General features: G+C 45.2%; 1 protein-coding gene across 1 annotated transcript in view; it reads right to left on the bottom strand.

The window, feature by feature from the left end:
• aig1 (androgen-induced 1 (H. sapiens)) overlaps positions 1 to 25,415 on the bottom strand; it is a 68,154-nt gene that overhangs the window by 32,452 nt on the left and 10,287 nt on the right. Inside the window, exon 3 of the mRNA XM_021611994.2 lies at positions 17,739 to 17,840. Within this exon, the coding sequence (XP_021467669.2) occupies positions 17,739 to 17,840 (102 nt within the window). The remainder of the gene's footprint in view (positions 1 to 17,738; positions 17,841 to 25,415) is intronic.

Genomic DNA, 25,415 nt, shown 5'->3' with positions numbered 1-25,415 from the left:
AAAGTCTCGCTCACTTATCTATCTGTCTTTCCCTCTCACTTGCTATCTCAATCTCCTTTTTCTCTAATATAAATGCGTAGGCACGGAGACATGGACACTTTTTCAGACAGAGTTTATCTAAACGCTGAGGCAAGAATAACCTCTAGATTTACAGTATGGGTTTACTTGAGCAGTAATGGCCATCATCGAAAGGCCAAGCAGGATTAAGCAGAGTAGTGCAGAGAGGGTAGAGAGAGTTTAGTTAGCACTTCTGAGAAGAGTTCTCCCACAACAGACCCAGGCCAGTGAAGGAAGGTGGTTTTAACACAGGCTCCAAGAACAACTCTCCCCGCCAATATCACTCACACTTAATTTATTTTGACTTGCCATATAAAACCATGTCCATGATGAGCTTTGGTCTCATGCTTCCTGACAATGCTTATTAATTCATGCAATGGAGAGGTCTATGATTTCCATTGAACATGCTGCTTGGCAGATGCCCTGGTCCACAGTGAAGATACCCTGGAAGCTACTCAGGCTCTCCGTTTCCCCACAGAGCAATTAGGGTGAATTTTATCACACAAGGCTTTCACAGCTGTAGCCTGGTTGGGATTTGAACCAGACACCCTGCGGTCAGGAGTGTGAAGCCTCAGCTACTGGAACTTCTATTGTCATTATTGTCTGTTACTGCTATCCAAGTGCTGGGGACATATTTTGAGGACCTCTGAGTGTATGCTATGCAAAGTATGGTAATTACCACAGCCGCCACACACAATGGACAACCAGAGAACAAATAAATAGACAACAAGAGAGAGCTTCACTTCTGAAGCCACAAAGACTCCTGCCTTTCCATTGCTGTCACGACTGACTCCGTTACATTAGACTATCCATACACAAATGAACTGGTTCAGACAGGAAATGCCACATATTCAAGAAAGATTACAATGCATGCAATGCATTAGTCTTGGCATTGAGCTCTGCTCCTTTGGGGTAGCTCACTGCTAAGAGCATGCATCATGGTAAGATAATAACAATTACAGACAGTGAGCAAAAAACGCTGTGCAAATCCCTGTGACCGAAACAAAAGCAGTGCGCAAACAGGTGGAGTCCGGGGTCGGTAAGCAGGAAACAGACATGCGTGGCGGGTAGAGCATGTAACAACAATAGCATGCCATCAGCAACACCAGCGCATAGCTTGCAGCCATCAGAGAATGTGTGCGCAGAACTTGATTGACTAAATAGACAGCCATGTTAAGGTAGAATGAGGAATCTGATTGGTGCAATATCAGCTGATGCGCTTGATTTCTGTGCTTGTGGCAATAACTCGAAGTGACAATGAGAATGTAAGTATGTACAAACACTGGAGACACGGTGTCTTTTCTTACCCCCCTACGGTGAGTGAACCTTCAGTAGGTTAGCTGACATTGGGAGGTGAGAGCGACCCTCCCCTCCACCTCTTCTGTCACATATAGATAGAGCATGAATTATTGACTGGGCTCTCAGTTCCCTTTCTAATCAGTGACAAGATGCCTGACATGCTTAAGTCACTTATTTCACCCTGTGTACTTAGTGTCGTGAGCTCTCCCCCTTCTCCCCTCCCTCCCTGCCAGCCCGTGTGTGTGCTGCCGTCAGGGCATTGTGGGATTGTGGACACCAGAGTTATTTTGCTGCAGTGGGCGTGATGGGATGCCTGTTGGCCTAGTGAAGGGCTCCCAGAGGGTATTGGGTGACAGAAATAGCGCTCCCTCCCAAGGTCGGGTGTAGAGTCCCCCCACACACACTGCTCCCTCCCTCCAGCCGCACTCCACCACCTGCCCACCCTCCACCAACCCACGCAACACACTCTCAGCAGCTCCCAGTCAACAGAGGGCTCACATGACCCAGTAGCCCCTCTTCCCCCGTCAGCAACGCAATCTCTAGAAAATACCTCCAGGGGTATGCTCATTCTCATTATACCACAAACACCAATGCTGATAAGGAGAGTCTGTTCGGTTTGTGTCCCTGCTCCTCTCCTTTCAGCTCCTCTCAGTCTGGACAGGGTGGAAATTAATTGATATGGCCGGACGGTGCATTTTTCAACCCCCGCCCCCATGTTTGTATCCAGGATTTCAAATGACTCCATCATGTTTTATTTTAGCCCTGTTTTAGCCCCCCCCCCCACACCCCCACATGAATCTAATGTGACAGTCTCTGTCTCTCTCACTCTCTCTCTGACCACCAAATTGAGGAGCTCTCAGAGACCTATGGTCTGGATGGTCTGTCTGTGGAAAATCCCCTTTTACAAAAAAAAGCGCAAGTCACTCAAGTGGTCCAGGGCTAAAACAGGATAGGCCATGTCAAACACAAACACTGGGGAGAAAGAAAGAGAGAGGAAGAGAGGAGCAGGTCTCACTGCGCTCTGAAAACACCAAGGAGCATATGATAAGTGAGAAAGCCAAGTGTCAAGACTTCACATTCGTATTATGCGTTGAGGAGCCAAGGCGCAGCATTGAATGCGCGGATGCATCACACCTCACCTGCTGCCATCCCACCAACAGGGTTGTGAACACATTCTCACAAATGTTTGGAAATGTACTGCTAAAGCAGAGTCACACTAAAGGACTTTGTAATTCAACTAAATAAGAAATTGTGCTTCTCTAACCGATTTGCTCACGCAGTAAGATTTACATCGGCTTTGGGAACAATGGGCAAAAAAGCAAGCTGTGAAACGGCCATCGTTCACTGAGTCAAGATGAGTAAATATTTTCCCAGTTGTCAAGGATGAGCTAGTGAGCCAGCTATGCACCCGTTTTAATGACAGGGTTTGGACGGGGGAACTTAACTTAGTAACTTTTCCAGGCTTAATGTGGCCGGCGACTCAATCATGACATTGTACACCACTGCGCCTCAAACTGCCCTGAAATATTAGCATCCAGAAAAATTGACCTGCAATTATTGATCTTTTTTAAGTAATCCCCCAGCAGTCTGCAAACCAGAAGGAAATAGCAGTGCAGAGAACACGGGAAAGGATTGTTTTTCTGGTTAAGAATCAATACCATTGAACACTCGTGTTCTCTCGCTCTTTCTCTATCTTCCCTCTCAGCCTCTCTCTTTTTTTTTTCGATGTCTCTCACTCTCTCTCTCTCTCTTTCCTTCCCTCCCTGGGTTGTTGGAGAAGTTGGGTTGGTTCTCTCCGGCTAACTGAATCTGTCTCTCTCAGACACCGTGCACATCTGTTCTCCCGCTTCACACACAGCTGGCCCAAGCAGCAAGGTAGAATCAGATTATTTACAGCAAAATGTTCCCCCGCGGTAAGCATCTGCACGGCAGACAGGGCTCTGAGAGGACTACATTATAGTGTTTAACAATGAGTTGCCTCTCTGTTTTCACTTAAATAAGGTCAGTCAGGAGCTAGTGTCATGACGTTGCCGTCTTTGGGTACAGCGAGTGTAACGGATGTGAAACGGCTAGCTAGTTAGCGGTGGTGCGCGCTAAATAGCGTTTCAATCGGTGACGTCACTTGCTCTGAGACCTTGAAGTAGTGGTTCCCCTTGCTCTGCAAGGGCCGCGGCTTTTGTGGAGTGATGGGTAACGATGCTTCGTGGGTGACTGTTGTTGATGTGTGCAGAGGGTCCCTGGTTCGCGCGGGGACGGTCTAAAGTTATACTGTTACACGAGCACCCCTACCTCTGCACCAGCCCTTTTCTAGGTACCACCCCCCTACCCCCTGTCTCCTACACCCAGGCTGCTGTGGTCAGAGAGAGGTCGTAAATTCCTGGATGAGATTATCTCCTCATGGCCACAGTATAGAGAGAGAGAGAAAAGTTTCATAGAGAGAAAAAAGGAATTTCTTCCACCTCACAGAACTGGAGAACCGAACAACATTTATGTTCTGGAGAAGGTATAAAAGATCGGTGAAGAATCCAGCTACGAACTGGTCTGTTTGGTACAATTTTGTAAACTCATGGGAGACAATACGGCCATATTACCATACCGATGTTTATATAATAGCCTCAGATATGAGGCTTACATCTAATTGTTGTATAAGATGAATGACTGAGGATGATACTGTTTGTGAAATTGTGTCATGTGATTTTGGACTGTTCAATGAAGGAAACTCCAATTCCCTTTGCAGTTTAACTAAATCAGAGGACCGCCCATGAGCACAGTTATGGTGGGGCATCCTGGGACAGGCCCTTTTCTACAATTCCGAATAAAACCCCCACCTTGAGAATTTCTCAACAGACCAAGTTGCTCTCAATTACGAGAGGACAAAGGTTGCAGACCAGCTTACTTCAATAACGAGAGGGCCAAGGTTTGAGACCAGACTGCTGAATCTTTTAACCATCCCACGTGGTTAAACTCTTAGACTATCGATACCGACAGAATAAGAACACGTCTTTGAAATTAATTACTAGTCTGCAGCTAGGAATTCGGTATCATAAATGAATGTCACTCTGAACTATCCATTCTAACCACTCACAGAGAGGGCGGACAAACTCTCCAACAAACTCTCCAACTTTTCAACAGAGATCCTGACGACACACTAAGCGTAAATATATATATTGATTGCAATTGTTCCCTAATGAGTGAGCGTTCATGTGCGAAGGATTAGCATTTCAATTGTTATAATTATCAACTGTGTGTTGTCTTATCTCAGTCGACCCCCACTTCCCTTTTGTACACCAAGCCGCAATGCCGGTTTATGCCACTAGGGAAACTCCGTTAACATTTCCTTGTAACTATCTACTGTTTGTTTATGCATTTCTGTGAATGACTTAGTTAGTAAATAAATTATTTAAGACAATTGATGTATGGATGACTCATAGTGAAGACTGGGTTCGTGCACATAACCAACAATTTACGACCTTTGGAATGAGACTAACGTGAGGTAAAATAAAGAATAAGTCATTAATCAGAAGACTAAATGAACAGATATTAAAATATCTGAAAAGTTGTATTATGAAATTATAACTTTGTAATCTGAATATTTTCCTTGGTGCCCCAACTTCCTAGTTAATTACATTTGCCTGATTAGTTAATCACGAAATGCTAATTACAGAATATCTTTGATAAAAACTAAAAGTCTTCAGTTAATGATAGTAAAGACATGACACTAGTCAGAGCCATGGCTGTAAGAAAGGCCTTGGTTTCAGCTGAGTCTGCAGATGTCCACAGCCCTCATCATCTTGTAATCGCTCACTTTCCTGTCCGAAATTGAAAAAACACACACTCAAATATCGATGATCTCCTCTGACACTGGAGGAAGTGTCTCTGATAAGGGCCCTGCAGTCGGGATGGCAGGGGGAGCAGCTCTGCGCCCCCTACGAGCCTCTTCAGCTCATCACCACTGTGTGTGTGTGTCCATGACAGGACAGGCTGAGGCTCCAGAGGCAGTGGCCAGGCCAGAGGTGATGAGAGATGGGGTAGAGAGCCCCCCCCCCTCCTCCCGTGGAGGAGCTGTCAGCTGGACACCTGTCAACCATGAACACATGTCACCTCCCTGCCTCCCTAATATGCTGGCTGGGACAGTGCTGAAACTCACAGGGCCTCTTACAGAGAAACACAGCAGAGCCAGACACAGCCCCCATGTTATGTTCTCTTGTATGTTAGTGGACCTCCCTCATTAGAATGACCCCTCTGTGATCATATTAAGGAATTACTTTTATACTTTCATATCAACTAATTAGCTCCATTTGAATAAATGGAGGTCCCATAATGATGCATTATATTTCTCAGAGTATCAGATGGATCTGGAATAGTGGCATCACACTTGTGTCTGATGGGGCTATATTAAAAAGCTTGTCTGTGTGACTGACTACCATCCGGAGACATCTGCTGTGTGCAACTTCAGTTCATTTTCAGTTTCATTTCAAGTCTGTTGGGATGCGCAACTCTTTTAGTGTAACTGTAGCAGACAGAGAACACTCTTAAAACCTCCTGACGCCCGGGGAATTTGGCCACCTCCTTGGTTTCGTGGCCAGGCTCATCTGCACTTCCAAACCCATTTCTGGAACCCCGAACCAAACAAATTTCAGCAGATGTGAAAACGTTTGAGCAACAGCCAACGTCTCTTAAACCAAATAAGCAAGTCAAGTTTACGGGGAGAGGCTTACTGCTGAGTAGCTAATGATGCCAGGTCATTTTTTATCTTCTGCACTCCTCTGCTACATTCCCATCCCCTCCCTCCTTTTCCCCTCCACAATATGTTAGCGATATAAAGAACAGTTCATGGCAGCCCCACGAGGTCTCCGTGAAAAATGTTGCATGTTTTATACGTTCCTCGTAGTTTTATCTGCCTTCCCAGCGTTTTCCAGAGAGGCGTTGTTTTCCTCCAGCTTGAGAAGCTTCTCCTGATGTACATTTCAGGCGGGGTGGGTTCCTCTGTGGAGAGATGCACCTCTTGGCAGAATCTTGAAGGATATTGTCCGAGGCACGAGAAACAGTATGCAGAGGCTTCTGGTATGATGACTTACAACAGAGAAGAGTTTAACATGTCCTATGTTATATAAATTAAACAAGCAACAATGTCTCCCTCTTTATCCAAGGAAAAAATGACTGCATTTGACTTTGCCTCAACATCTAATTTGGTAAAGCATAATCAGAGTGAAGGAAGGAAAGCTATTCTGTGACAGTAGAGGAGCAGCAGAGCCGTATGGTTCTCCCACTGGGGATTGAGTTTCTGTGTAATGTCTCCCATTAGGAAGGAAAGAGGAGGATGATTGCACTCTATGGGAGCAGAACACTGGGTTCTACTGGCATTCTTAATGTGATTATCATGTTATGACAGGCCGTCGTGGATGAATACTCCTGGAATACTCCACTGTTAGGGCTGGCAGGGCTGCTCCGGGCTACATGGGCACGCTGGTTAGTGATGATGTGCCTAACTCTTCATGCCAGCTGGGACCATGACCTTTGACCTAACGCTGAAGACAGGACAGGCCAGTTAGCAAAGGGCATCACTGGGATGGAGGGAAATGGGGATACCTAGACAGTTGTACAACTGAATGCCTTCAACTGAAATGTGACTTCCGAATTTAACCCAACCTTACTGAATCAGAGAGGAGTGGGGGGCTGCCTTAATCGACATCCACATTTTTGGCGCCCGGGGAACAGTGGGTTAACTGCCTTGCGCAGGGGGAGAATGACAGCGTTTTACCTTGTCAGCGATGAGATTCGCCTTTCGGTTACTGGCCCAACGCTCTAAACGAAAGGAAGTTCAAGGGGGTTGTGGAGTTATAGATCACAGGCCCCTCAATACATAGATGGCACCTCTGTCCTTGTGTTGTCATCACTATAGCCTCAAGCCAATCACAATAAGTTGTTTAGACCAGCTGTCCTTACTAGGCATTAGTCGAAATTAAACTGACCCATTCTGTTCTCTGGAAGAATACAGGGGAGCTGAGTCATATAAGAACGTCTGCCTGCCTTTCCCTTATTCTTCACTTGTCTTCTCCTCCCTCTGCCATCTCAGCCCCAACTGAGCAGGTCTTACACAAGACTAAGGTACAGTATGTCCTTAGTAAAATATTGGACACCTGCCAGTAATAACAGCCAGATCCCATCTGTCACTTTGCAGCTTTTCTAAAAGGCTGCAGGTAGTTAGCGTGTAAAAGATAAGACTTACATGACTATGTGACGGCAGGCCGAGAAAACATCAACAAGCAGTGGAAGATGAAGCAACCTGAGGTCAGTGGGGCAGGTTGTTTCCATGGAGTGGACCAGTGACAGACATGCTCAGTCAGGTTATAACCAGTGTTATGCACTCTCAAGTACCCTGGTGTCTACTGAAGCACAATGATTGCACCCAACTACCTTAAATACCGCCACCGGGAATAGTAGACTGCTGTCCAGAGAGCTGAATTGCTGCGCTGCCATCTCGGTCACACCTAACACTATATATAAGAAATCCCCCCAAAAAGAGTTACATATCTGCATTATGACATTACATAGGGAATTCCGTGGGACTACCCTGAGTGATTGGTGTAGCCATCAGATAATGTGGGGAAAACTAGGCACTATAACAGGTCGAAATTATGTCAAGGTACAAATGTAGGAGGACCCACAACTGCCTTTGATGCCTGCAATAAAACGGTATCATGTCAGCCAATAAATGCTCCTTCATGTAGCCATGTACCAGGTACCTGGGCAATGCCCACCAGGGGGCAATCTTATTACAGCCACCTATATCTTCCCTAGACTGTTACTGTGGTGTTTTATCAGTCCAAGACATAGGAAGCTGCACAGTGTTTAGAACCTGGGTCTTGCCTTTAACAGGATGATTTAAGTGGGAGTTGCAGTGCTGTAACCATGGCGGAGCCTGGTTGACAGTGGGCTACACCTAGCCATGCCTTTCTCATTATGGGTGGGGTGTTCGTCTCATCTGTGTTTTGCGTTCTTGAGACTGCGCCAAAAACATCTCTGGATCCAAATGTACAGTATGCAATGTGAAGTGCATAAGAGTTCTGAAAACAGTCGACTTACACAAACACATCTGTTTCTTATAGTACAAGTGTCTTATCCTTGGTCTGGGTAATACCATTGGTTGAACTTACACAGTGTGTTAACTCCAAAGATGTAGCTCCTCAGATGTTGGTAAACCAAACATGTCATTATCAAGAATGTGGACACCATTAGAGTGCATTGGAAGCCGCAATCATCCCAGCAGTATATTGGATGGGACGTTGATCGATTGTGGCCATAAAAAACAGAGTCCTCTACTTTCACAAGAGTTACAGTAGGGTCTGTAAAGACTGTTACTTTCAATGGCCATCTCCACTGTCCCACAGTCTAAACAAACCCCAAAGTCACACCAGGAGCGTACAGTTACACACAATCTTCTCCTCTGCAAAGGGCCCATTCCACATTTGTCTGTGGGCACTGCTATTTTCCACTCTTAATGACTGCCCACAAATCCAGCACAAGGAATTGGACTTAAACGCCACAAACAGTTCAGAGACAGTTTAGGAGGCAGTCTGCAGAGTTTACAGACTCTTCAGTCCTGTCGCTCTCTGTAAGACACTGTACTAACTTCAAAACTAAGAGACGGAGTCAGGGAGAAAATATAGCATTATACTGTATATAGAGATTCACATCTGGGAAAAGAGTACCACAATATGAGTCATAATACCCATAAAACCTAGCGTTCGAAGAAGGAAATGGTTCCAATCATTTTTCCACCACAAATTTTTCCCATAGGGGATTTTAGAATAAGGGCTATGTTTGGTGTAGGCTTACCCTGGCGTGACATTTTGATAACCATGCAAATCTCTCTAGGACTGTCACGGATTCCCCCGGTACTGCTGCTCATTCCATGCCCCAGTTCCGGAGGTCTACCTCACCGGCCTCCAGGCGTCACTGAACTGTCTCATTACACACACCTGGTTCCAATTCCTCTGATTAGTAATTGTATATATGTGCCCTCTGTTCACCATTGTCCTGGTCGCTTATTGTTCCCATGTTCGTTGGTCTTGTGAGTACCTGTGCTTTGTTGTTTCGGCGTGTATTGTGCACTTGTTATTACGGGTCTCATCCCTTGTATTGTTATTACGGGTCTCGTCCCGTGTATTTATTAGAGGTTTAACCTCGCTCTTTGTTTGGGTTACATCCCTGTGTTTACACGTGTTTGTTTTGGGCTTCGTCCCCATGCCTTTTCAGGGCATGTTGTATATTTTGGGTGGAGTATAAAAAACCCTATTACGAATTCCTGCGCCTGTCTCCAATCATTTATACAACGTGACATGGACATGGTGACTTTTATCAATATATTTACCTGTATTTACCCCCAAAAAATGCAATGCTAATTAGCTGCTAATGTGGCTATCATAAAGAACTACAAATGCCATGATGGTCTGAACGAGACTGTCGAGTCGAGGCAAAGGTAAGAATTTCTGGATTAACTAAATCTCTGGATTAACTAAATCCTAAATTTAGTAATGAATGAATTGGCTACATTTCTTTCAATATACAATTTTGTGAACTGTCTTGTGTAAGTTTTAAATTGACACAAAACCTGTTAGCAAAGATGTCAGCTAGAGACACTGCATTTGAGGCTGCATTTATTGTAGCTGGGGATTTTAACAAAGCAAATTTGAGAACAAGTCTACCTAAATTCTTACAGCATATTGATTGAGCTACGTGCATGCACAATACCCTCGACCACTGCTACTCTAACTTCCGTGATGCATACAAAGCCTTCCAACACCCTCCCTTCGGAAAATCCGACCACGACGCCATCTTACTCCTTCCGTCTTAAAGGCACAAAATCAAACAGGATGTACCAGTGATGAGAACCATTCAACGCTGGTCCGACTAATCGGAAGCCACGCTTCAAGATTGTTTTAATCCGGTGGACTGGAATATGTTCCGGTCAGCCTCAGAGAACAACACTGACCTATACGCTGACTCCGTGAGTGCGTTTATAAAGAAGTGCATTCGAGATCTTGTACCCACTGTGACTAGTAAAACCTACCCTAACCAGAAACAGTGGATGGATGGCGGCATTCACGCATTTAGCGCGATCCACCGCATTTAACCATGGAAAGAAGTCAACATGTCTGAATATAAACAGTGTAGTTATTCCCTCCGCAAGGCAATCAAACAAGCAAAATTACAGTACAGCGACAAGGTGGAGTCGCAATTCAATGGCTCAGACATGATACATATGTAGCAGGGTTTACAGGAAATCCCGGACTACAAAAGAAAATCTAGCCACGTCACGGACACCGACGTCACGCTTCCAGACAAACTAAACACCTTCTTTGCCCGCTTTGAGGGTAATACAGTGCCACCGTTGCGGCCCGCTAACAAGGAATGCACCCCCCTTTCCTTCTCCGTGGCTGACATGAGTAAAAACATTTAAACGTGTTAACCCTCGCAAGGCCGCTGGCCCAGACGGCATCCCTAGCCGTGTCCTCAAAGCATGCGCAGACCAGCTGGCTGGTGTGTTTACGGACATATTCAATCAATCCCTATCCCAGTCTGTTGTCCCCACATGCTTCAAGATGGCTACCATTCTTCCTGTACCCAAGAAGGCAAAGATAACTAAACTAAATGACTACCGCCCCGTAGCACTCACTTCTGTCATCATGAAGGGCATTGAGAGACTATTCAAGGATCATATCACCTCCACCTTACCGGCCACCCTAGACCCAAATCAGTTTGCATACTGCCCCAACAGGACCAGAGACGATGCAATTGCCATCACACTGCACACTGCCCTATCCCATCTGGATAAAAGGATTACCTATGTAAGAATGCTGTTCATTGACTACAGCTCAGCATTCAACACCATAGAACCCTCCAAGCTCATCATCAAGCTGGAGGCCCTGGGTCTCAACCCTGCCCTGTGCAATTGGGTCCTAGACTTTGACGGGCCTCCCCCAGGTGTTGAAGGTAGGAAACAGCATCTCCACTTCACTGAGACTTAACACTGAGGCCCCACAAGGGTGCGTGCTCACCTCCCTCCTGTACTTCCTGTTCACCCACGACTGCGTGGCCATGCACGCCTCCAACTCAATCATCAAGTTTGCGGACGACACAACAGTAGTGGGCTTGATTACCAACAACGACAAGAGCCTACAGGGAGGAGGTGTGGGCATTCGGAGTGTGGTGTCAGGAAAACAACCTCTCACTCAACATCAACAAAACAATGGAGATGATTGTGGACTTCAGGAAAGAGGAGAGGGAGCATCCCCCTATCCACATCGAAGGGACAGCAGTGGAGAATGTGTAAAGTTTTAAGTTCCTCGGCGTACACATCACATCACTGACATCACTGAAATAGTCCACTCACACAGACAGTGTGGTGAAGAAATCTTCAGGAGGCTGAAGAAATGTGGCTTGTCACCCAAAACCCTGACAAACTTTTACAGCACAATCGAGAGCATCCTGTCGGGCTGTATCACAGCCTGGTATGGCAACTGCACCGCCCTCAACCGCGAGGCTCTCCAGAGGGTGGTGCGGTCTGCACAACGCATCACCGGGGGCAAACTACCTGCCCTTCATGACACCTATGATACCCGATGTCACAGGAAAGCCAAAAAGATCATCAAGGACATCAACCACTCGAGCCACTGCCTGTTCACCCCGCTACCATCCAGGATGCAAGGTCAGTACAGGTGCATCAAAGCTGGGACCGAGAGACTGAAAAACAGCTTCTATCTCAAGGCCATTAGACTGCTTAACAGCAATCACTAACTCAGAGAGGCTGCTGCCTACATTGAGACCCAATCACTGGTCACTTTAATAAATAGATCATGAGTCACTTTATACAATGCACTCTAAATAATGCCACTTTAATAATGTTTACATATCTTACATTACTCATATCACATGTACAGTTGAAGTCGGAAGTTTACATACACTTAGGTTGGAGTCATGAAAACTTGTTTTTCAACCACTCCACAAATGTATTGTTAACAAACTATAGTTTTGGCAGTCGGTTAGGACATCTACTTTGTGCATAATTTGTACTTTGTATAATTCACTGTATCACAATTCCAGTGGGTCAGAAGTTGACATACACTAAGTTGACTGTGCCTTACAGCTTGGAAAATTCCAGAAAATGATGTCATGGCTTTAGATGCTTCTGATGGGCTAATTGACATAATCTGAGTCAATTGGAGCTGTACCTGTGGATGTATTTCAAGGTCTACCTTCAAACTCAGTGCCTCTTTGCTTGACATCATAGAAAAATCAAAAGAAATCAGCCAAGACATCAGAAAAAAAATGTAGCCCTCCACAAGTCTGGTTCATCCTTGGGAGCAATTTCCAAACGCCTGAAGGTACCACGTTCATCTGTACAAACAATAGTACGCAAGTATAAACATCATGGGACCACGCAGCCATCATACCGCTCAGGAAGGAGACACGTTCTGTCTCCTAGAGATGAACGTACTTTGGTGCGAAAAGTGCAAATCAATCCCAGAACAACAGCAAAGGACCTTGTGAAGATGCTGGAGGAAACCGGGAAAAAAGTATTGATCTATATCCACAGTAAAACGAGTCCTATATCGACATAACCTGAAATGCCGCTCAGCAAGGAAGAAGCCACTGCTCAGAAACCATCATAAAAAAGCCAGACTACGGTTTGCAACTGCACATGGGGACAAAGATTGTACTTTTTGGATAAATGTACTCTGGTCTGATGAAACAAAAATAGAACTGTTTGGCCATAATGACCATTGTTATGTTTGGAGGGAAAAGGGGGAGGCTTGCAAGCCGAAGACCACCATCCCAACCGTGAAGCATGGGGTTGGCAGCATCATATTGTGGGGTTGCTTTGCTGCAGGAGGGACTGGTGTACTTCACAAAATAGATGGCATCATGAGGAAAAAAATGATGTGAATAAATTAAAGCAACATCTCAAGACATCAGTCAGGAAGTTAAAGCTTGGTCGCAAATGGGTCTTCCAAATGGACAATGACCCCAAGCATACTTCCAAACTTGTGGCAAAATGGCTTAAGGACAACAAAGTCAAGGTTTTGGAGTGGCCATCACAAAGCCCTGACCTCAATCGTATAGAAAATGTGTGGGCAGCACTGAAAAAGCGTGAGCGAGCAAGGAGGCCTACAAACATAACTCAGTTACACCAGCTCTATCAGGAGGAATGGGCCAAAATTCACCCGACTTATTGTGGGAAGCTTGTGGAAGGCTACCCGAAATGTTTGACCCAAGTTAAACAATTTAAAGGCAATGCTACTAAGTACTAATTTAGTGTACGTAAACTTCTGACCCACTGGGAATGTGATGAAAGAAATAAAAGCTGAAATAAATAATTCTCTCTACTATTATTCTGACATTTCACATTCTTAAAATAAAGTGGTTATCCTGACTGACCTAAGACAGGGAAGTTTGAAATGTCAGAAATATCTGGAATTGTGAAAAACTGAGTTCAAATGTATTTGGCTAAGGTGTATGTAAACCTCCGACTTCATCTGGATATACTGTATTTTATACCATCTATTGCACCTTCACCATTGCTCATCCATATACTTACATGTACATATTCTCATTCACCCCTTTAGATATGTGTGTATTAGGTAGTTGTTGGGGAATTGTTAGATTACTTGTTAGATATTACTATTAGATATTATTGTTAGATATTACTGCACTGTCGGAACTAGAAGCACAAGCATTTCGCTACACTTGCATTAACATCTGCTAACCATGTGTATGTGACAAATAAAATCTGATTTGATTTTTAGATGACGTGCTGGAGCTTGTAGTCTTGCATTATGTCTACTTTGATGCTAATTAGCATTTTGGGGTTCTGAGGTAAATAGAGCTGTATATATTGATGAGTCACCTTGTCCCAGAGAGATTTACATAGTTATCAAAATGTCACGCCAGTGTAAGCCTACAAGAAACACAGCCCTTATTTGAAGTGTTTTTAAAATCCCCCGTGGGAAAAATTAATGTGGAGAAACAATTGGAACCATTTCCCTGTTTGACCGCTACGTTTTATGAGTATGACACCTCCACCGTGGGGCTCCGTGAGGAGGTGATATTGTTACAACCATTATTGGTACAACCATCTGTGATGAAAACTTAATAATAATCCAAATACATTTCCACCTAGGTAAATAAATACACATGACAAAAGAACATAGAGAGGGATCACACCAAAGTAAAAGAGAAGGGACATGAATAGTTGATGTGGGGGAATCAGAGGACTGCTCTTATGGAAAGGGTGCTGTGGTGTATCACATTGTCCCCTGGCTTTACACTTGGCAGCGCAACTAAAGGCCTGGCTGAGACGTAGGGGGTGTTTACCAGGGATAATCAGTCATAAAGACCCCGGCGCACAATGAGGTCCATCTCAAGGCACAGTGTCATTTAAACGTCCCCTGAACCGACCTGCTGAATGAAATATAAGCCTGCCCTGACAGAGAGGGAGAGAGAGGCTTCCTGCGAACGCCACATAGGCCCAACAAGAATAGAATACCTCCAACTTGTCTGTTTCTCTCAATCTTCTACTTGTTTTGTTGGTTTCTGACTCTCGTTGTTATTGTGAACCGGGACATTGGTAGCCAGCTGGCGCCATCCCTACATATGTATCTCTACGGGGAAATGTCAAATCTTTACTTGCAGCATTGACATGCATTGAGCTGCTTTGAACCTGGACTGTTCGCGGTGAGAGATGTCTGGAATGAACATTACATTACAGAAACAGTACTCTCTCAGCAGCCCACTTATAGAAGACTTGGATTATTGTTGAAGCGAGTTTGACGCAGGTGGAACTCGGTGGAACTCTCACAGAGAATCCGCAATGCCTAACTGTTTAAGTGGCGATGAAGTGACTCTGCCCTAGTCACATTAAGGGAAGCCTGTTAAGCTTGCCAAACATGCAGCACCGGGATTTGACAACATCAAAACATGTGCTGAGGGAAACTGTTCCGTATATTCCCGCTTTGGTGACAAATGCTGTAGAATTCACACTGGTTTATTGTCTCTTCCTTTGTGTATCTTCTGGAAGGCAAATCTCTTGATGGCAGATTTACACTTTCCGTGGCCCACTTTTGAAGTCAAGTCTCTCTTTACTTTGTGAACTTGAAAGGAATATTCAGGGGGGATATTCTGCATAAATGAACGGAACGTTGCTAGGATATTCAGTGGGATATCACTTTGACAGTACTACATGCTGTACTAACAGCATTGTAATCAGAGCCCTCCTTACACAGTCTATAAAACATTATTGTCTTCTCTTTGTGCCTTCCCTGAATAACGTTATCTCTAGGGCTGTGTGCAGCAGTGCACTGTGTCAGGGACTGTGTGAGGATGGTATGTTGTATCTCCCACACTGAGGGAAAGGTGTGACCAGGTTTCTATCAACACCTCTCTCCCCTGCATCGCTCTGTGTGCATCAAGGCTTCATTGTGTGGTAGACAGGGTGCAAAATAATTCCTGCCTGCCTGCCTTTCCTCTGTTACATCCTGCTGCCTGTTTGCCTGCGTATTTGAATTTTCAACCAGCAGCCCTGTGATATGCAGTGTGATGAGGCGATAGATATATAGGGCTGAACTAGGCCAGGCTCTCTTGCTCTGTAGTGAACTGTAATAGCAGACACAGGCCAGGCCAGACTGCCAAACAGTAACAGGGTCCGGTCACTCCCTCCTAACACAGAAGGGAGCGGGAGACAGTTGCCGTGGCAGCGGGGGTAAACAAACAAATGCGGTACCATGGAATGTGGCAAAATATTTACTATGGAGTAACTCTGCTGCTGCAGTCGTCACCCGTCCAGAGCTCACATATCTGGAAGGTTTGCATATTATGAATTGTTTTCAGCTGTTGGACCCGTTGTGGTTATTTCCTGGGGTTGGCCCTTAGCAACATGGTTAGCAGGACTGGAGGCCAGGCCACTTTCTGTGAGTGTGTCTGTTCTGGGTTGGACAGGGTCATGTTAGTCCACATGATTGTTGAGGCGCTGGGTAACGTCTCGTCCTGATTTGCGGAATCATAATCATTGATCTGTTTATGTTTGATCCGAGCAATTGGGACTTGAATTGACCGTAGCAACCCAGATTCCAACACACACAACAAACAACACTCCTGGCTGCTGTGGATATGGTTCAGTGTAATAAGCTTGAGGATATGAGTCCGGCACTTTTGCATAGCGCCACTTGAAAATGATCTGATTTATCTCTCACGTGATCTCTACTGAATGGAAAGGTTGCATATCCATAGTTGCAATCTAAACAAGGCGTTGTTCCACGGTTTGACTGAAAAAGGTATGCTGGTATTCGGTAGTATGGCCCATTAAACACCATTTAATATCATCTGTGACGCTTTGGACATTTGCATACACTTCAACCCAAATTGCATACACAGACTTTATCATTGCTTACGCAGTCTATGTGAACACAGTTATTGTTACGTAGCAACCAGTCTGTGTACTATTATTGGTTCGCTAGCCACGACACAGACTACTACAATATGTCACATCCATTAAGACATCCATTGAGACGTATTTACCTTACATACACTGTCTATGCACACAGCTGGAGGCTTGACTCTTGTTGTAGGAATGGGATGTGATTGTGGAGCCAAAAGACATGTAGCACGTGCAGACACACACACACACACACACACACACACACACACACACACACACACACACACACACACACACACACACACACACACACACACACACACACATTGAACACAGCCATCAATCACCAGTCTCACCTGCAAGAATAACAAGCCTATCATCTAATTGTGCCAGCAGGAGGGCTTCAGTTCCATCTGATTGATATCAGCAGTTGAAAAACCTCTTCCCATTGTTTTGAATGCTGACGTCAATATGACCATAGAGAAGGTTTGTTCTTATTGAGGAGAACAAAATGTGCCTCGCTACTTGTCTGCTATTATAGGAAGCGTTTAGGCACCATTAGCTGCCCATTGTCCACTGTGACTAATGTCTGGGGCTCCAGATATGCTCTCAAATGTCTATTTATTTACTGAGTGGGTTCTCAAATAGTGATGGGAAAATGCTTATGGCCTATAATAAATACCTCAACTGGAGTAACTGTTCGTATTAACTGTGATAAATGATTATGTTAAATGACAAATATGACCACATAGACGTGTAGTGGGTGAAATAACATTTATCTTTGGGACTAAATAACATTTGTCTTTTTGACAAAAATGTATGCATAACCATTATCTTATTCTAGCTCTTTTTTTTTCTAGACACCCTGTACTAGCCATACTAAATAATGTAACAGAGTAATGCTATGACAGGCCTGGGAACAGTATAGCAGACAGACAGTACTCACCATGCCGTGGTTGAGCCACTGGGGTATGAAGTTGTCCAGCAGTCTGGGGTACACCAGGTCTCTGTCATACAAGTACAGGGTCCAGAACATGGTCACCACAAACTGCAGAGAGACAGGGACATAGGAGACATAGTGAGGACATAGGAGAAAGAGTGAGGACATAGGAGCTATAGTGAGAACATAGGAGGCATAGTGAGGACATAGGACTTATTCAAAGTTAAACTTCACTGCACTTGGCATAGATATATTTGTTGGTAAGTTCATGTTTTGTGCTGGAAATACTAGGTTGGAATATTGCGTAACGTGAGGTTGTGGTAGTCTATAAATATATATATATATAGCCTATAATATATATGTGACACACAAACCATTACACACCCAAAAGTACAGCACCTTGAGCCATGTCATAGGACACACCATCCAGCCTCGTGAAGCTATGGGCCCAGGGGATCAAATAACCATGAATGTTTACATGCTGCCCATGTTATGCCAAGAAAATATAGTTCAACCTATCCAAAGGGTAGATTTGAAAAAAGTACGGTAAATTGTGTTTTCAGCTCTAAGTCTTCATATTATATTATCATGTCATATTTTTCAGACAAGATAAATATGTCTGTAATTTAAATGGCAATGCAATGGTCTATTTGTATTTTCCAGACCATATCCGCCTGCGTTTTACACCCTCTGGAGACGCGGTATCCCTCAGGTCATCATGTACCCAGGAAATCCCCTGGTTCTGTTGTGGCCCTTCTCTTCCCTGTCTCTCCATGAGGTTTCCTGCTTGGCCTGACCTGGCCCGGGTTGAGCTCGACCCAGCCGCCCCCACAGTCTGTTCATCTGAGGACAGTCCTGGAGCGCAGAGATGTCAGCCTCTGACCTAAGCACTAGCTATCTCCTCTATCCATTCCTCCTTCAAAGGCAGGCTGCCCGGCACTCTCATACTAACAACGAGGCGAGCTAGCGCTAAAGCCCACCATGCAGCCGTGAGGTGAAGCGAAGCGACAGTTCTGGGCTCATGTTTTCATATCAGCATACCATAATTAATCCCTAAGAGCTGACTTCTTCTCCTTTCCTTGTCTCTTATCCCGGCGCTTCTCCACAAGCCCTGTATGCCCCCTGTAGGAAGGACAGTAGTAAGCTTGTGAGGATATCAAACGCACTGCAAAAACAAGCATGTTACTGTCGAGTGTAGAGGCTTTGAAAGGGGCTATTTGAAGTTCCAGCTCCATGGAGTGGAGCAGCTTCCTCGGTGAACGGATTCCAGTTCTGCCCGTAATCTCTTTGATCCAGACAGTTCTAACTGCTCCCGACCATACCCAACTACCCAACCTATTAGCATTAATCAACCTCGATTAGCGATGTGACAGAATCCTGTTTTGCTTCGTATTCTCACAGTATTTAACTGGATCTCTGTTTTCCAGTAAGTTTCCGATGACTTGCCGCTGTAGCCAAATAAACAGGCTGCGTTACAAGGCCACGGCAGGCAGGCCTGCTGAATGGAGAGCATTGACTCTGAGGGAGCAGCTTATTAAAGCCCCTCGAAAGCGAGAAACAGCATTTCTTATTTCCTCTCCGAGGTGCAGAGTGCGAGTAAATGGACTCGGTCTGAGACAGGTAGTTTATTTAGACATTTCACATTTCCACACCCTCAGCCTTTTTAGCTGCATGGGCTCCATGTCATCGGGCTGTAGGGAAACCACACCTGGCCCTGTCAGGGGCCTTCAAGCCTGTCCAGGAGCCAAACCATCCGCAGCCCAGTTAGGTGGATGGAATTACCTGGCCTACCGTCTGCGCCTCAGACGGATGCATGTGAGATGCCCCTGATATTGTGCCCTGATGGCACGCTCTCCTTTTTCATCATGTGGAGAGGTGGGAAGAATGAAGGGGTGCGCTCCACCCTGCCAGGGATGCATTCATACCCGACCAATTCAGGGAGAATACACACACACACACACACACTAGAGCACTAGAACAGTCTAGAGATACACGTATATTATCATTACCAAACATCACCGTCGACTGGGGCTCATTTTTCCCGGCATTAGCCGCGACACTAATTACATCCATTGTGTGGTGTGTAAACTGAACTTCATGGCCAACTCTCAGACAGGGGCCAGTGCCAAGTGGCTCATCATATAGCAGCCTGCAGTGCTCTGTGAAGGTGACGCTAGCAACTGCTCGCTGGTTTTTAGGAGGACACCTAAGGAGCAGCGCGTGGTCTCTCTCTCTGCTCTGCTTCTGTATTGACTCATGTCTTACAGCCTACCCTTATGAAAAAACACACGTGAAATCGCATTTTCACGTGAAATAGCGGTTTTCACATGTTGAGGTTAAATTTCACGTGAAACCATTTTGTCACATGTAGTACATTTAGAGTTCACATGTTAACACCATCTTTTCACATGAGAAGAAAAACATGTTTTCACCTCACACAATTGCAGTTGCACATGTGAAAACAGTTTCATATGTAAGAGACATCTGCATTTGAAAATATAACTTCCACATATCGAATTGCAAGTTCAGCTGTGGTGGCGAAACAGTGTTATTCTCCTCATGTGAAAAGGTGGTGTTAACATGTTGCAGTAGTAGCAGTGTTTTCACATATATATTTACAAATTCTGTAATGGCGTTCTGTAAAAAGGTAACTTGGCCTACCTGAGTATAAGCAAACAAGAAAACGTTCACCCAGAGGTGGCGTTCCTAGTAGCCGGGGACTTTAATGCAGAGAAACTTACATCTGTCTTACCAAATTTCTATCAGCATGTTAAAAGTGCAACCAGAGGGGGAAAAAAACATTGGACCATCTTTACTCCACACACAGAGACTCATACAAAGCTCTCCCTCCAATTGGCAAATCTGACCATAATTCTGTTCTCCTGATTTCTGCTTACAAGCTAAAATTAAAGTAGGAAGCACCAGTGACTAGATCAATTAAAAAGAGGTCAGATGAAGCAGATGCTAAGCTACAGGACTGTTTTGCTAGTATGGACTGGAATATGTTCCTGGGTTCCTCCGATGGCATTGAGGAGTACACCACATCAATCATTGGCTTCATCAATAAGTACATCGATGACGTCGCCCCCTTTGTGACCGTACGTACACACCCCAACCAGAAGCCATGGATTACAGGCAACATCCGCACTGAGCTAAAGGCTAGAGCTACCGCTTTCAAGGAGCGGGACTCTAACCCGGAAGCTTGTAAGAAATCCCACTATGCCCTCCGACAAACCATCAAACAGGCAAAGCGTCAATACAGGACTAAGATTATTACACCGGCTCTGACGCTCGTCAGATGTGGCAGGGCTTGCAAGCTATTACAGACTACAAAGGGAAGCACAGCCGAGAGCTGCCCAGTGACACAAGCCTACCAGACGAGCTAAACTACTTCTATGCTCGCTTCAAGGCAAATAACACGGAAACATGCATGAGAGCACCAGCTGTTCTGGAAGACTGTGTGATCACGCTCTCCGCAGCCGATGTGAGTAAGACCTTTAAACAGGTCAACATTCACAAGGCCGCAGGGCCAGACAGATTACCAGGACGGGTACTGCGAGCATGCTCTGACCAAATGGCAAGTGTCTTCACTGACATTTTCAACCTCTCCCTGTCTGAGTCTGTAATACCAACATGTTTCAAGCAGACCACCATAGTGCCTGTGCCCAAGAATACTAAGGTAACCTGCTTAAATGACTACCGATCCGTAGCACTCACGTCTGTAGACATGAAGTGCTTCGAAAGGCTGGTCATGGCTCACATCAACACCATAGACCCACTCCAATTCGCATACCGCCCCAACAGATCCACAGATGATTCAATCTCTATTGCACTCCACACTGCCCTTTCCCACCTGGACAAAAGGAACACCTATGTGAAAATGCTATTCATTGACTACAGCTCAGCGTTCAACACCATAGTGGTCTCAAAGCTCTTCAATAAGCTAAGGACCCTGGGACCAAACATCTCCCTTTGCAACTGAATCCTGCACTTCCTGTCGGGCCGCCCCCAGGTGGTAAGGGTAGGTAACAACACATTAGCAATGCTGATCCTCAACACAGGGGCCCTTCAAGGGTGTGTGCTCAGTCCCCTCCTGTATTCCCTGTTCACTCATGACTACACGGCCAGGCACGACTCCTACACCATCATTAAGTTTGCCGATGACACAAGAGTGGTAGGTTTGATCACCGACAAAGACGAGACAGCCTATAGTGAGGAGTTCAGAGACCTGGCCATGTGGTGCCATGACAACAACCTCTCCCTCAAGGTGATCAAGACAAAGGAGCTGATTGTGGACTACAGGAAAAAGAGGACCGAGCACGCCCCCAATCTCATTGACCTGGCTGCAGTGGATGCAGGTTGAGAGCTTCAAGTTCCTTGGTGTCCACATCACCAACAAACTAACATGGTCCAAGCACACTAAGACAATCGTGAGGAGGGCATGGGTCCTCAGATCCTCAAAAGGTTCTACAGCTGCACCATCGAGAGCATCCTGACTGGTTGCATCACCGCCTGGTATGGTATGGGAACTGCTCGGCATCTGACCGTAAGGCGCTACAGAGGGTAGTGCGAATGGCCCTGCACATCACTGGGGCCAAGCTTCCTGCCATCCAGGCAGGAAAGAAGCAAGAAGAACAGATGGCAGTGGGAGTTTACTTGCTCGCCTATGGATTCTCAGAAGGCTGCCCGATCTGCGTCCCCTTTCCCTGCGTCTTTTCGTCATGCAAAAGGCATGGATCTGGGCCTGTTCCCAGAAAGCAGGATATCGTTCTTGTCGGACTCGTTAAAGGAAAAAGTTTATTCCAGTCCGCGGTGAGTAATCGCTGTTCTCATGTCCAGAAGTTATTTTTGGTCATAAGAGACAGTAGCAGCAACATATGTACACATGTATTGTGTACATTATGTACACAATAAGTTACAAAATAAGTTACACAAAATGCCAAAAAACAAACAAAATAGCACTATTAGTTGGGAGAATGTAAAACTTCAGTCATGTTCCTCGGCGCCATCTTGATCACTGCCTGGTATGGCAACTGTTCGGCCTCTGACCGCAAAGCACTACAGAGGGTAGTGCAAACGGCTCAGTACATCACTGGGGCCAAGCTTCCTGCCATACAGGACCTCTATACCAGGCGTGTCAGAGGAAGGCCCTAAAAATTGTCAAAGACTCCAGCCACCCTGGTCATAGACACCAAGTCTAGGTCGAAGAGGCTTCTAAACAGCTTCTACCCTCAAGCCATAAGACTCCTGAACATCTAGTCAAATGGCTACCCAGACTACTTGGATTGCCCCTCCCCGTCTTTTACACCGCTGCTACTCTCTGTGGTTATCATCTGTGCATAGTCACTTTAATAACTCTACCTATATGTACATATTACCTCAACTAACCGGTCCCCCTGCACATTGACTCTGTACCGGTACCCCCTGTATATAGTATCGCTATTGTTATTTTGTTATTATTTGTTAATTACTTGTTACTTTTACTTCATTCCATTTGGAGTGTTACAGCTGAAGGCACACTCCTCTCTTCTTCATACGTTGGTCAGTGACCGTTAGAAGAGCCCAGTGTAAAGGACAGAGAAGCGCTGAGTGTCTTCTTATTTATCTTTTTTAGCCCTTTTTCTCCCCAATTCTGTGGTATCCAATTAGTATTTACAGTCTTGTCCCATCGCTGCAACTCCCGTACGGACTCGGGAGAGGCGAAGGTCGAGAGCCATGCGTCCCCTGAAACACGACCTTGCCAAGCCACACTGCTCTCTTCACCTGGAAGCCACCCGCACCAATGTGTCGGAGGAAACACCGTACACCTGGCGACCGAAGTCAGCGTGCATGCGCCTGGCCCGCCACAAGGAGTCGCTAGAGGGTGATAGGACAAGGACATCCCGGCCGGCCAAACCCTCCCCTAACCCGGACGATGCTGGGCCAATTGTGCACCACCTCATGGGTCTCCCGGTCGTGGCCGGCTGTGATACAGCCTGGGATCAAACCCTGGTCTGTAGTGACGCCTCAAGCACTGCAAAGCAGGGCCTTAGACCGCTGTGCCCCTCTGGAGGCCTATTATCTATCCTTTTTGACATGTTAAAATTTGCGCTGTCAGAGTTAATCAGTTAACTCAAGGTCACTTTTTGTAATTTTGGTTTGAAAGTGTTGAAACACTGAAAACGTCCAACATACATAATCTATATACTAACAACAACAATGTCAAAACAAGTTGACTTTGAGGTTAAAGAAAGTCTCTTTATCAATTTACCTGATTTTGATAATATTCCTTTAATGCTTTTTGTATAAATACATCTTAAATTACAGCTCAATTTGAGAAAATGATTAATTTGCGATTAATCCTGATCAATCACAGGAAATCCTGCGATGAACTGGATCAAATTTGTTTGACAGTCCTAGTTGACATTTAAATGTGAAAATGCTCATGTCAAAGTGTAGCGGGCATGAATCGGTCATGGTTGCTCATGGTCACATGATGAGGTAAGCCCCGCCTACGACTTCAAAATGAGTGCTGTCCCTTTTGGTCGAATGTATGGAAACCACATGTCTGACTCACATGTTTGCTGCACGTTCTTTTTTTTCATGTGTTTTTTTCTAAGGGTACCTACACAGAAGAACACAGGATCAAAATTCGGTCCCAGCACACGTCACATGATCTTTGGTAAACAAGGACTGTGATACACAGAACATGCCTGTCCCTATTTCACTTTAGGCCATGTTAAAAAAGATGATGACATGACATGTAATTTTCTTCTTACTTATTACACAGTGACTAGGCCAAAGTTAGTGAACATGAAATGATGTCCCTATCTTTTGGCTCGAGGTCTGGAAAAACCATCATATTGGCAACCAGTATCTTCCCAGTACCTTATAAATACACATCTCTGTACGAACCCCTCAGCGCCTGCTGCCTGGGCACCCTGGCCCTTCGCCACCTCCTCACTGTATGAAACTAAAACATCACCTCTTCCTGCAACAGAAAAAAGACGGCAGCAAAGATCCAATTTAAATATTTTCAGAGTAATTATCAGATGGCAATCACGGACACAAGGGCATATAAAAGCAAGACAAACACAGTTTCCTTTTTCTCGTTGCCTGACCGCTGCCTGCCCGCTGCCTCCAAGGCTGTCACATGACACCCATCCTGATAGATGACTTGGCATTTGCAAAGCAAATGGGCCGTGCTGCATCCAAGACAATGTGACTTGGTGTCCTTACTTATGCAAAGGCCCTCCCAGAGGCCAGTGCAGTCCAGTAAGACCACAGACAGCAGCATGCACCAGGGAAAGGTGTCCACTGACTCACACGGAAGGCTAGCTAGGGGACCTTTCCTTTCCGTCAGCCTTTCGGTTTCACCAGTGAGAAGTGAGATGGATTTGGCTGACCAACATATAGGCTAAAGACTAGCATGTGTCTGGCGACCTAGAAGACAAACAGACACTTGTTTAGTATGTGGAGTTGTTGAGTTTCTGTTATGCTTCTCAGATACGGTACCTTCAGAAAGTATTCAGACCCCTTGACTTTTCCCACATTTTGTTACGTTACAGCCTCAATCTAAAATTGATTTTAAAAAATTATACATCTGCAATCTACACACAATACCCCATAATGACGAAGCGAAAACAGTTTTTTTGAAGTTTTAAAAATGTATAAAAAAACATTTAAAAAATAATTATTTACATA

This window comes from Oncorhynchus mykiss, chromosome 8 (assembly GCF_013265735.2).
Source record: "Oncorhynchus mykiss isolate Arlee chromosome 8, USDA_OmykA_1.1, whole genome shotgun sequence".
NCBI classification, from domain to species: Eukaryota; Metazoa; Chordata; class Actinopteri; order Salmoniformes; family Salmonidae; genus Oncorhynchus; species Oncorhynchus mykiss.
This window is presented reverse-complemented; position numbering and strand designations above follow the sequence as displayed.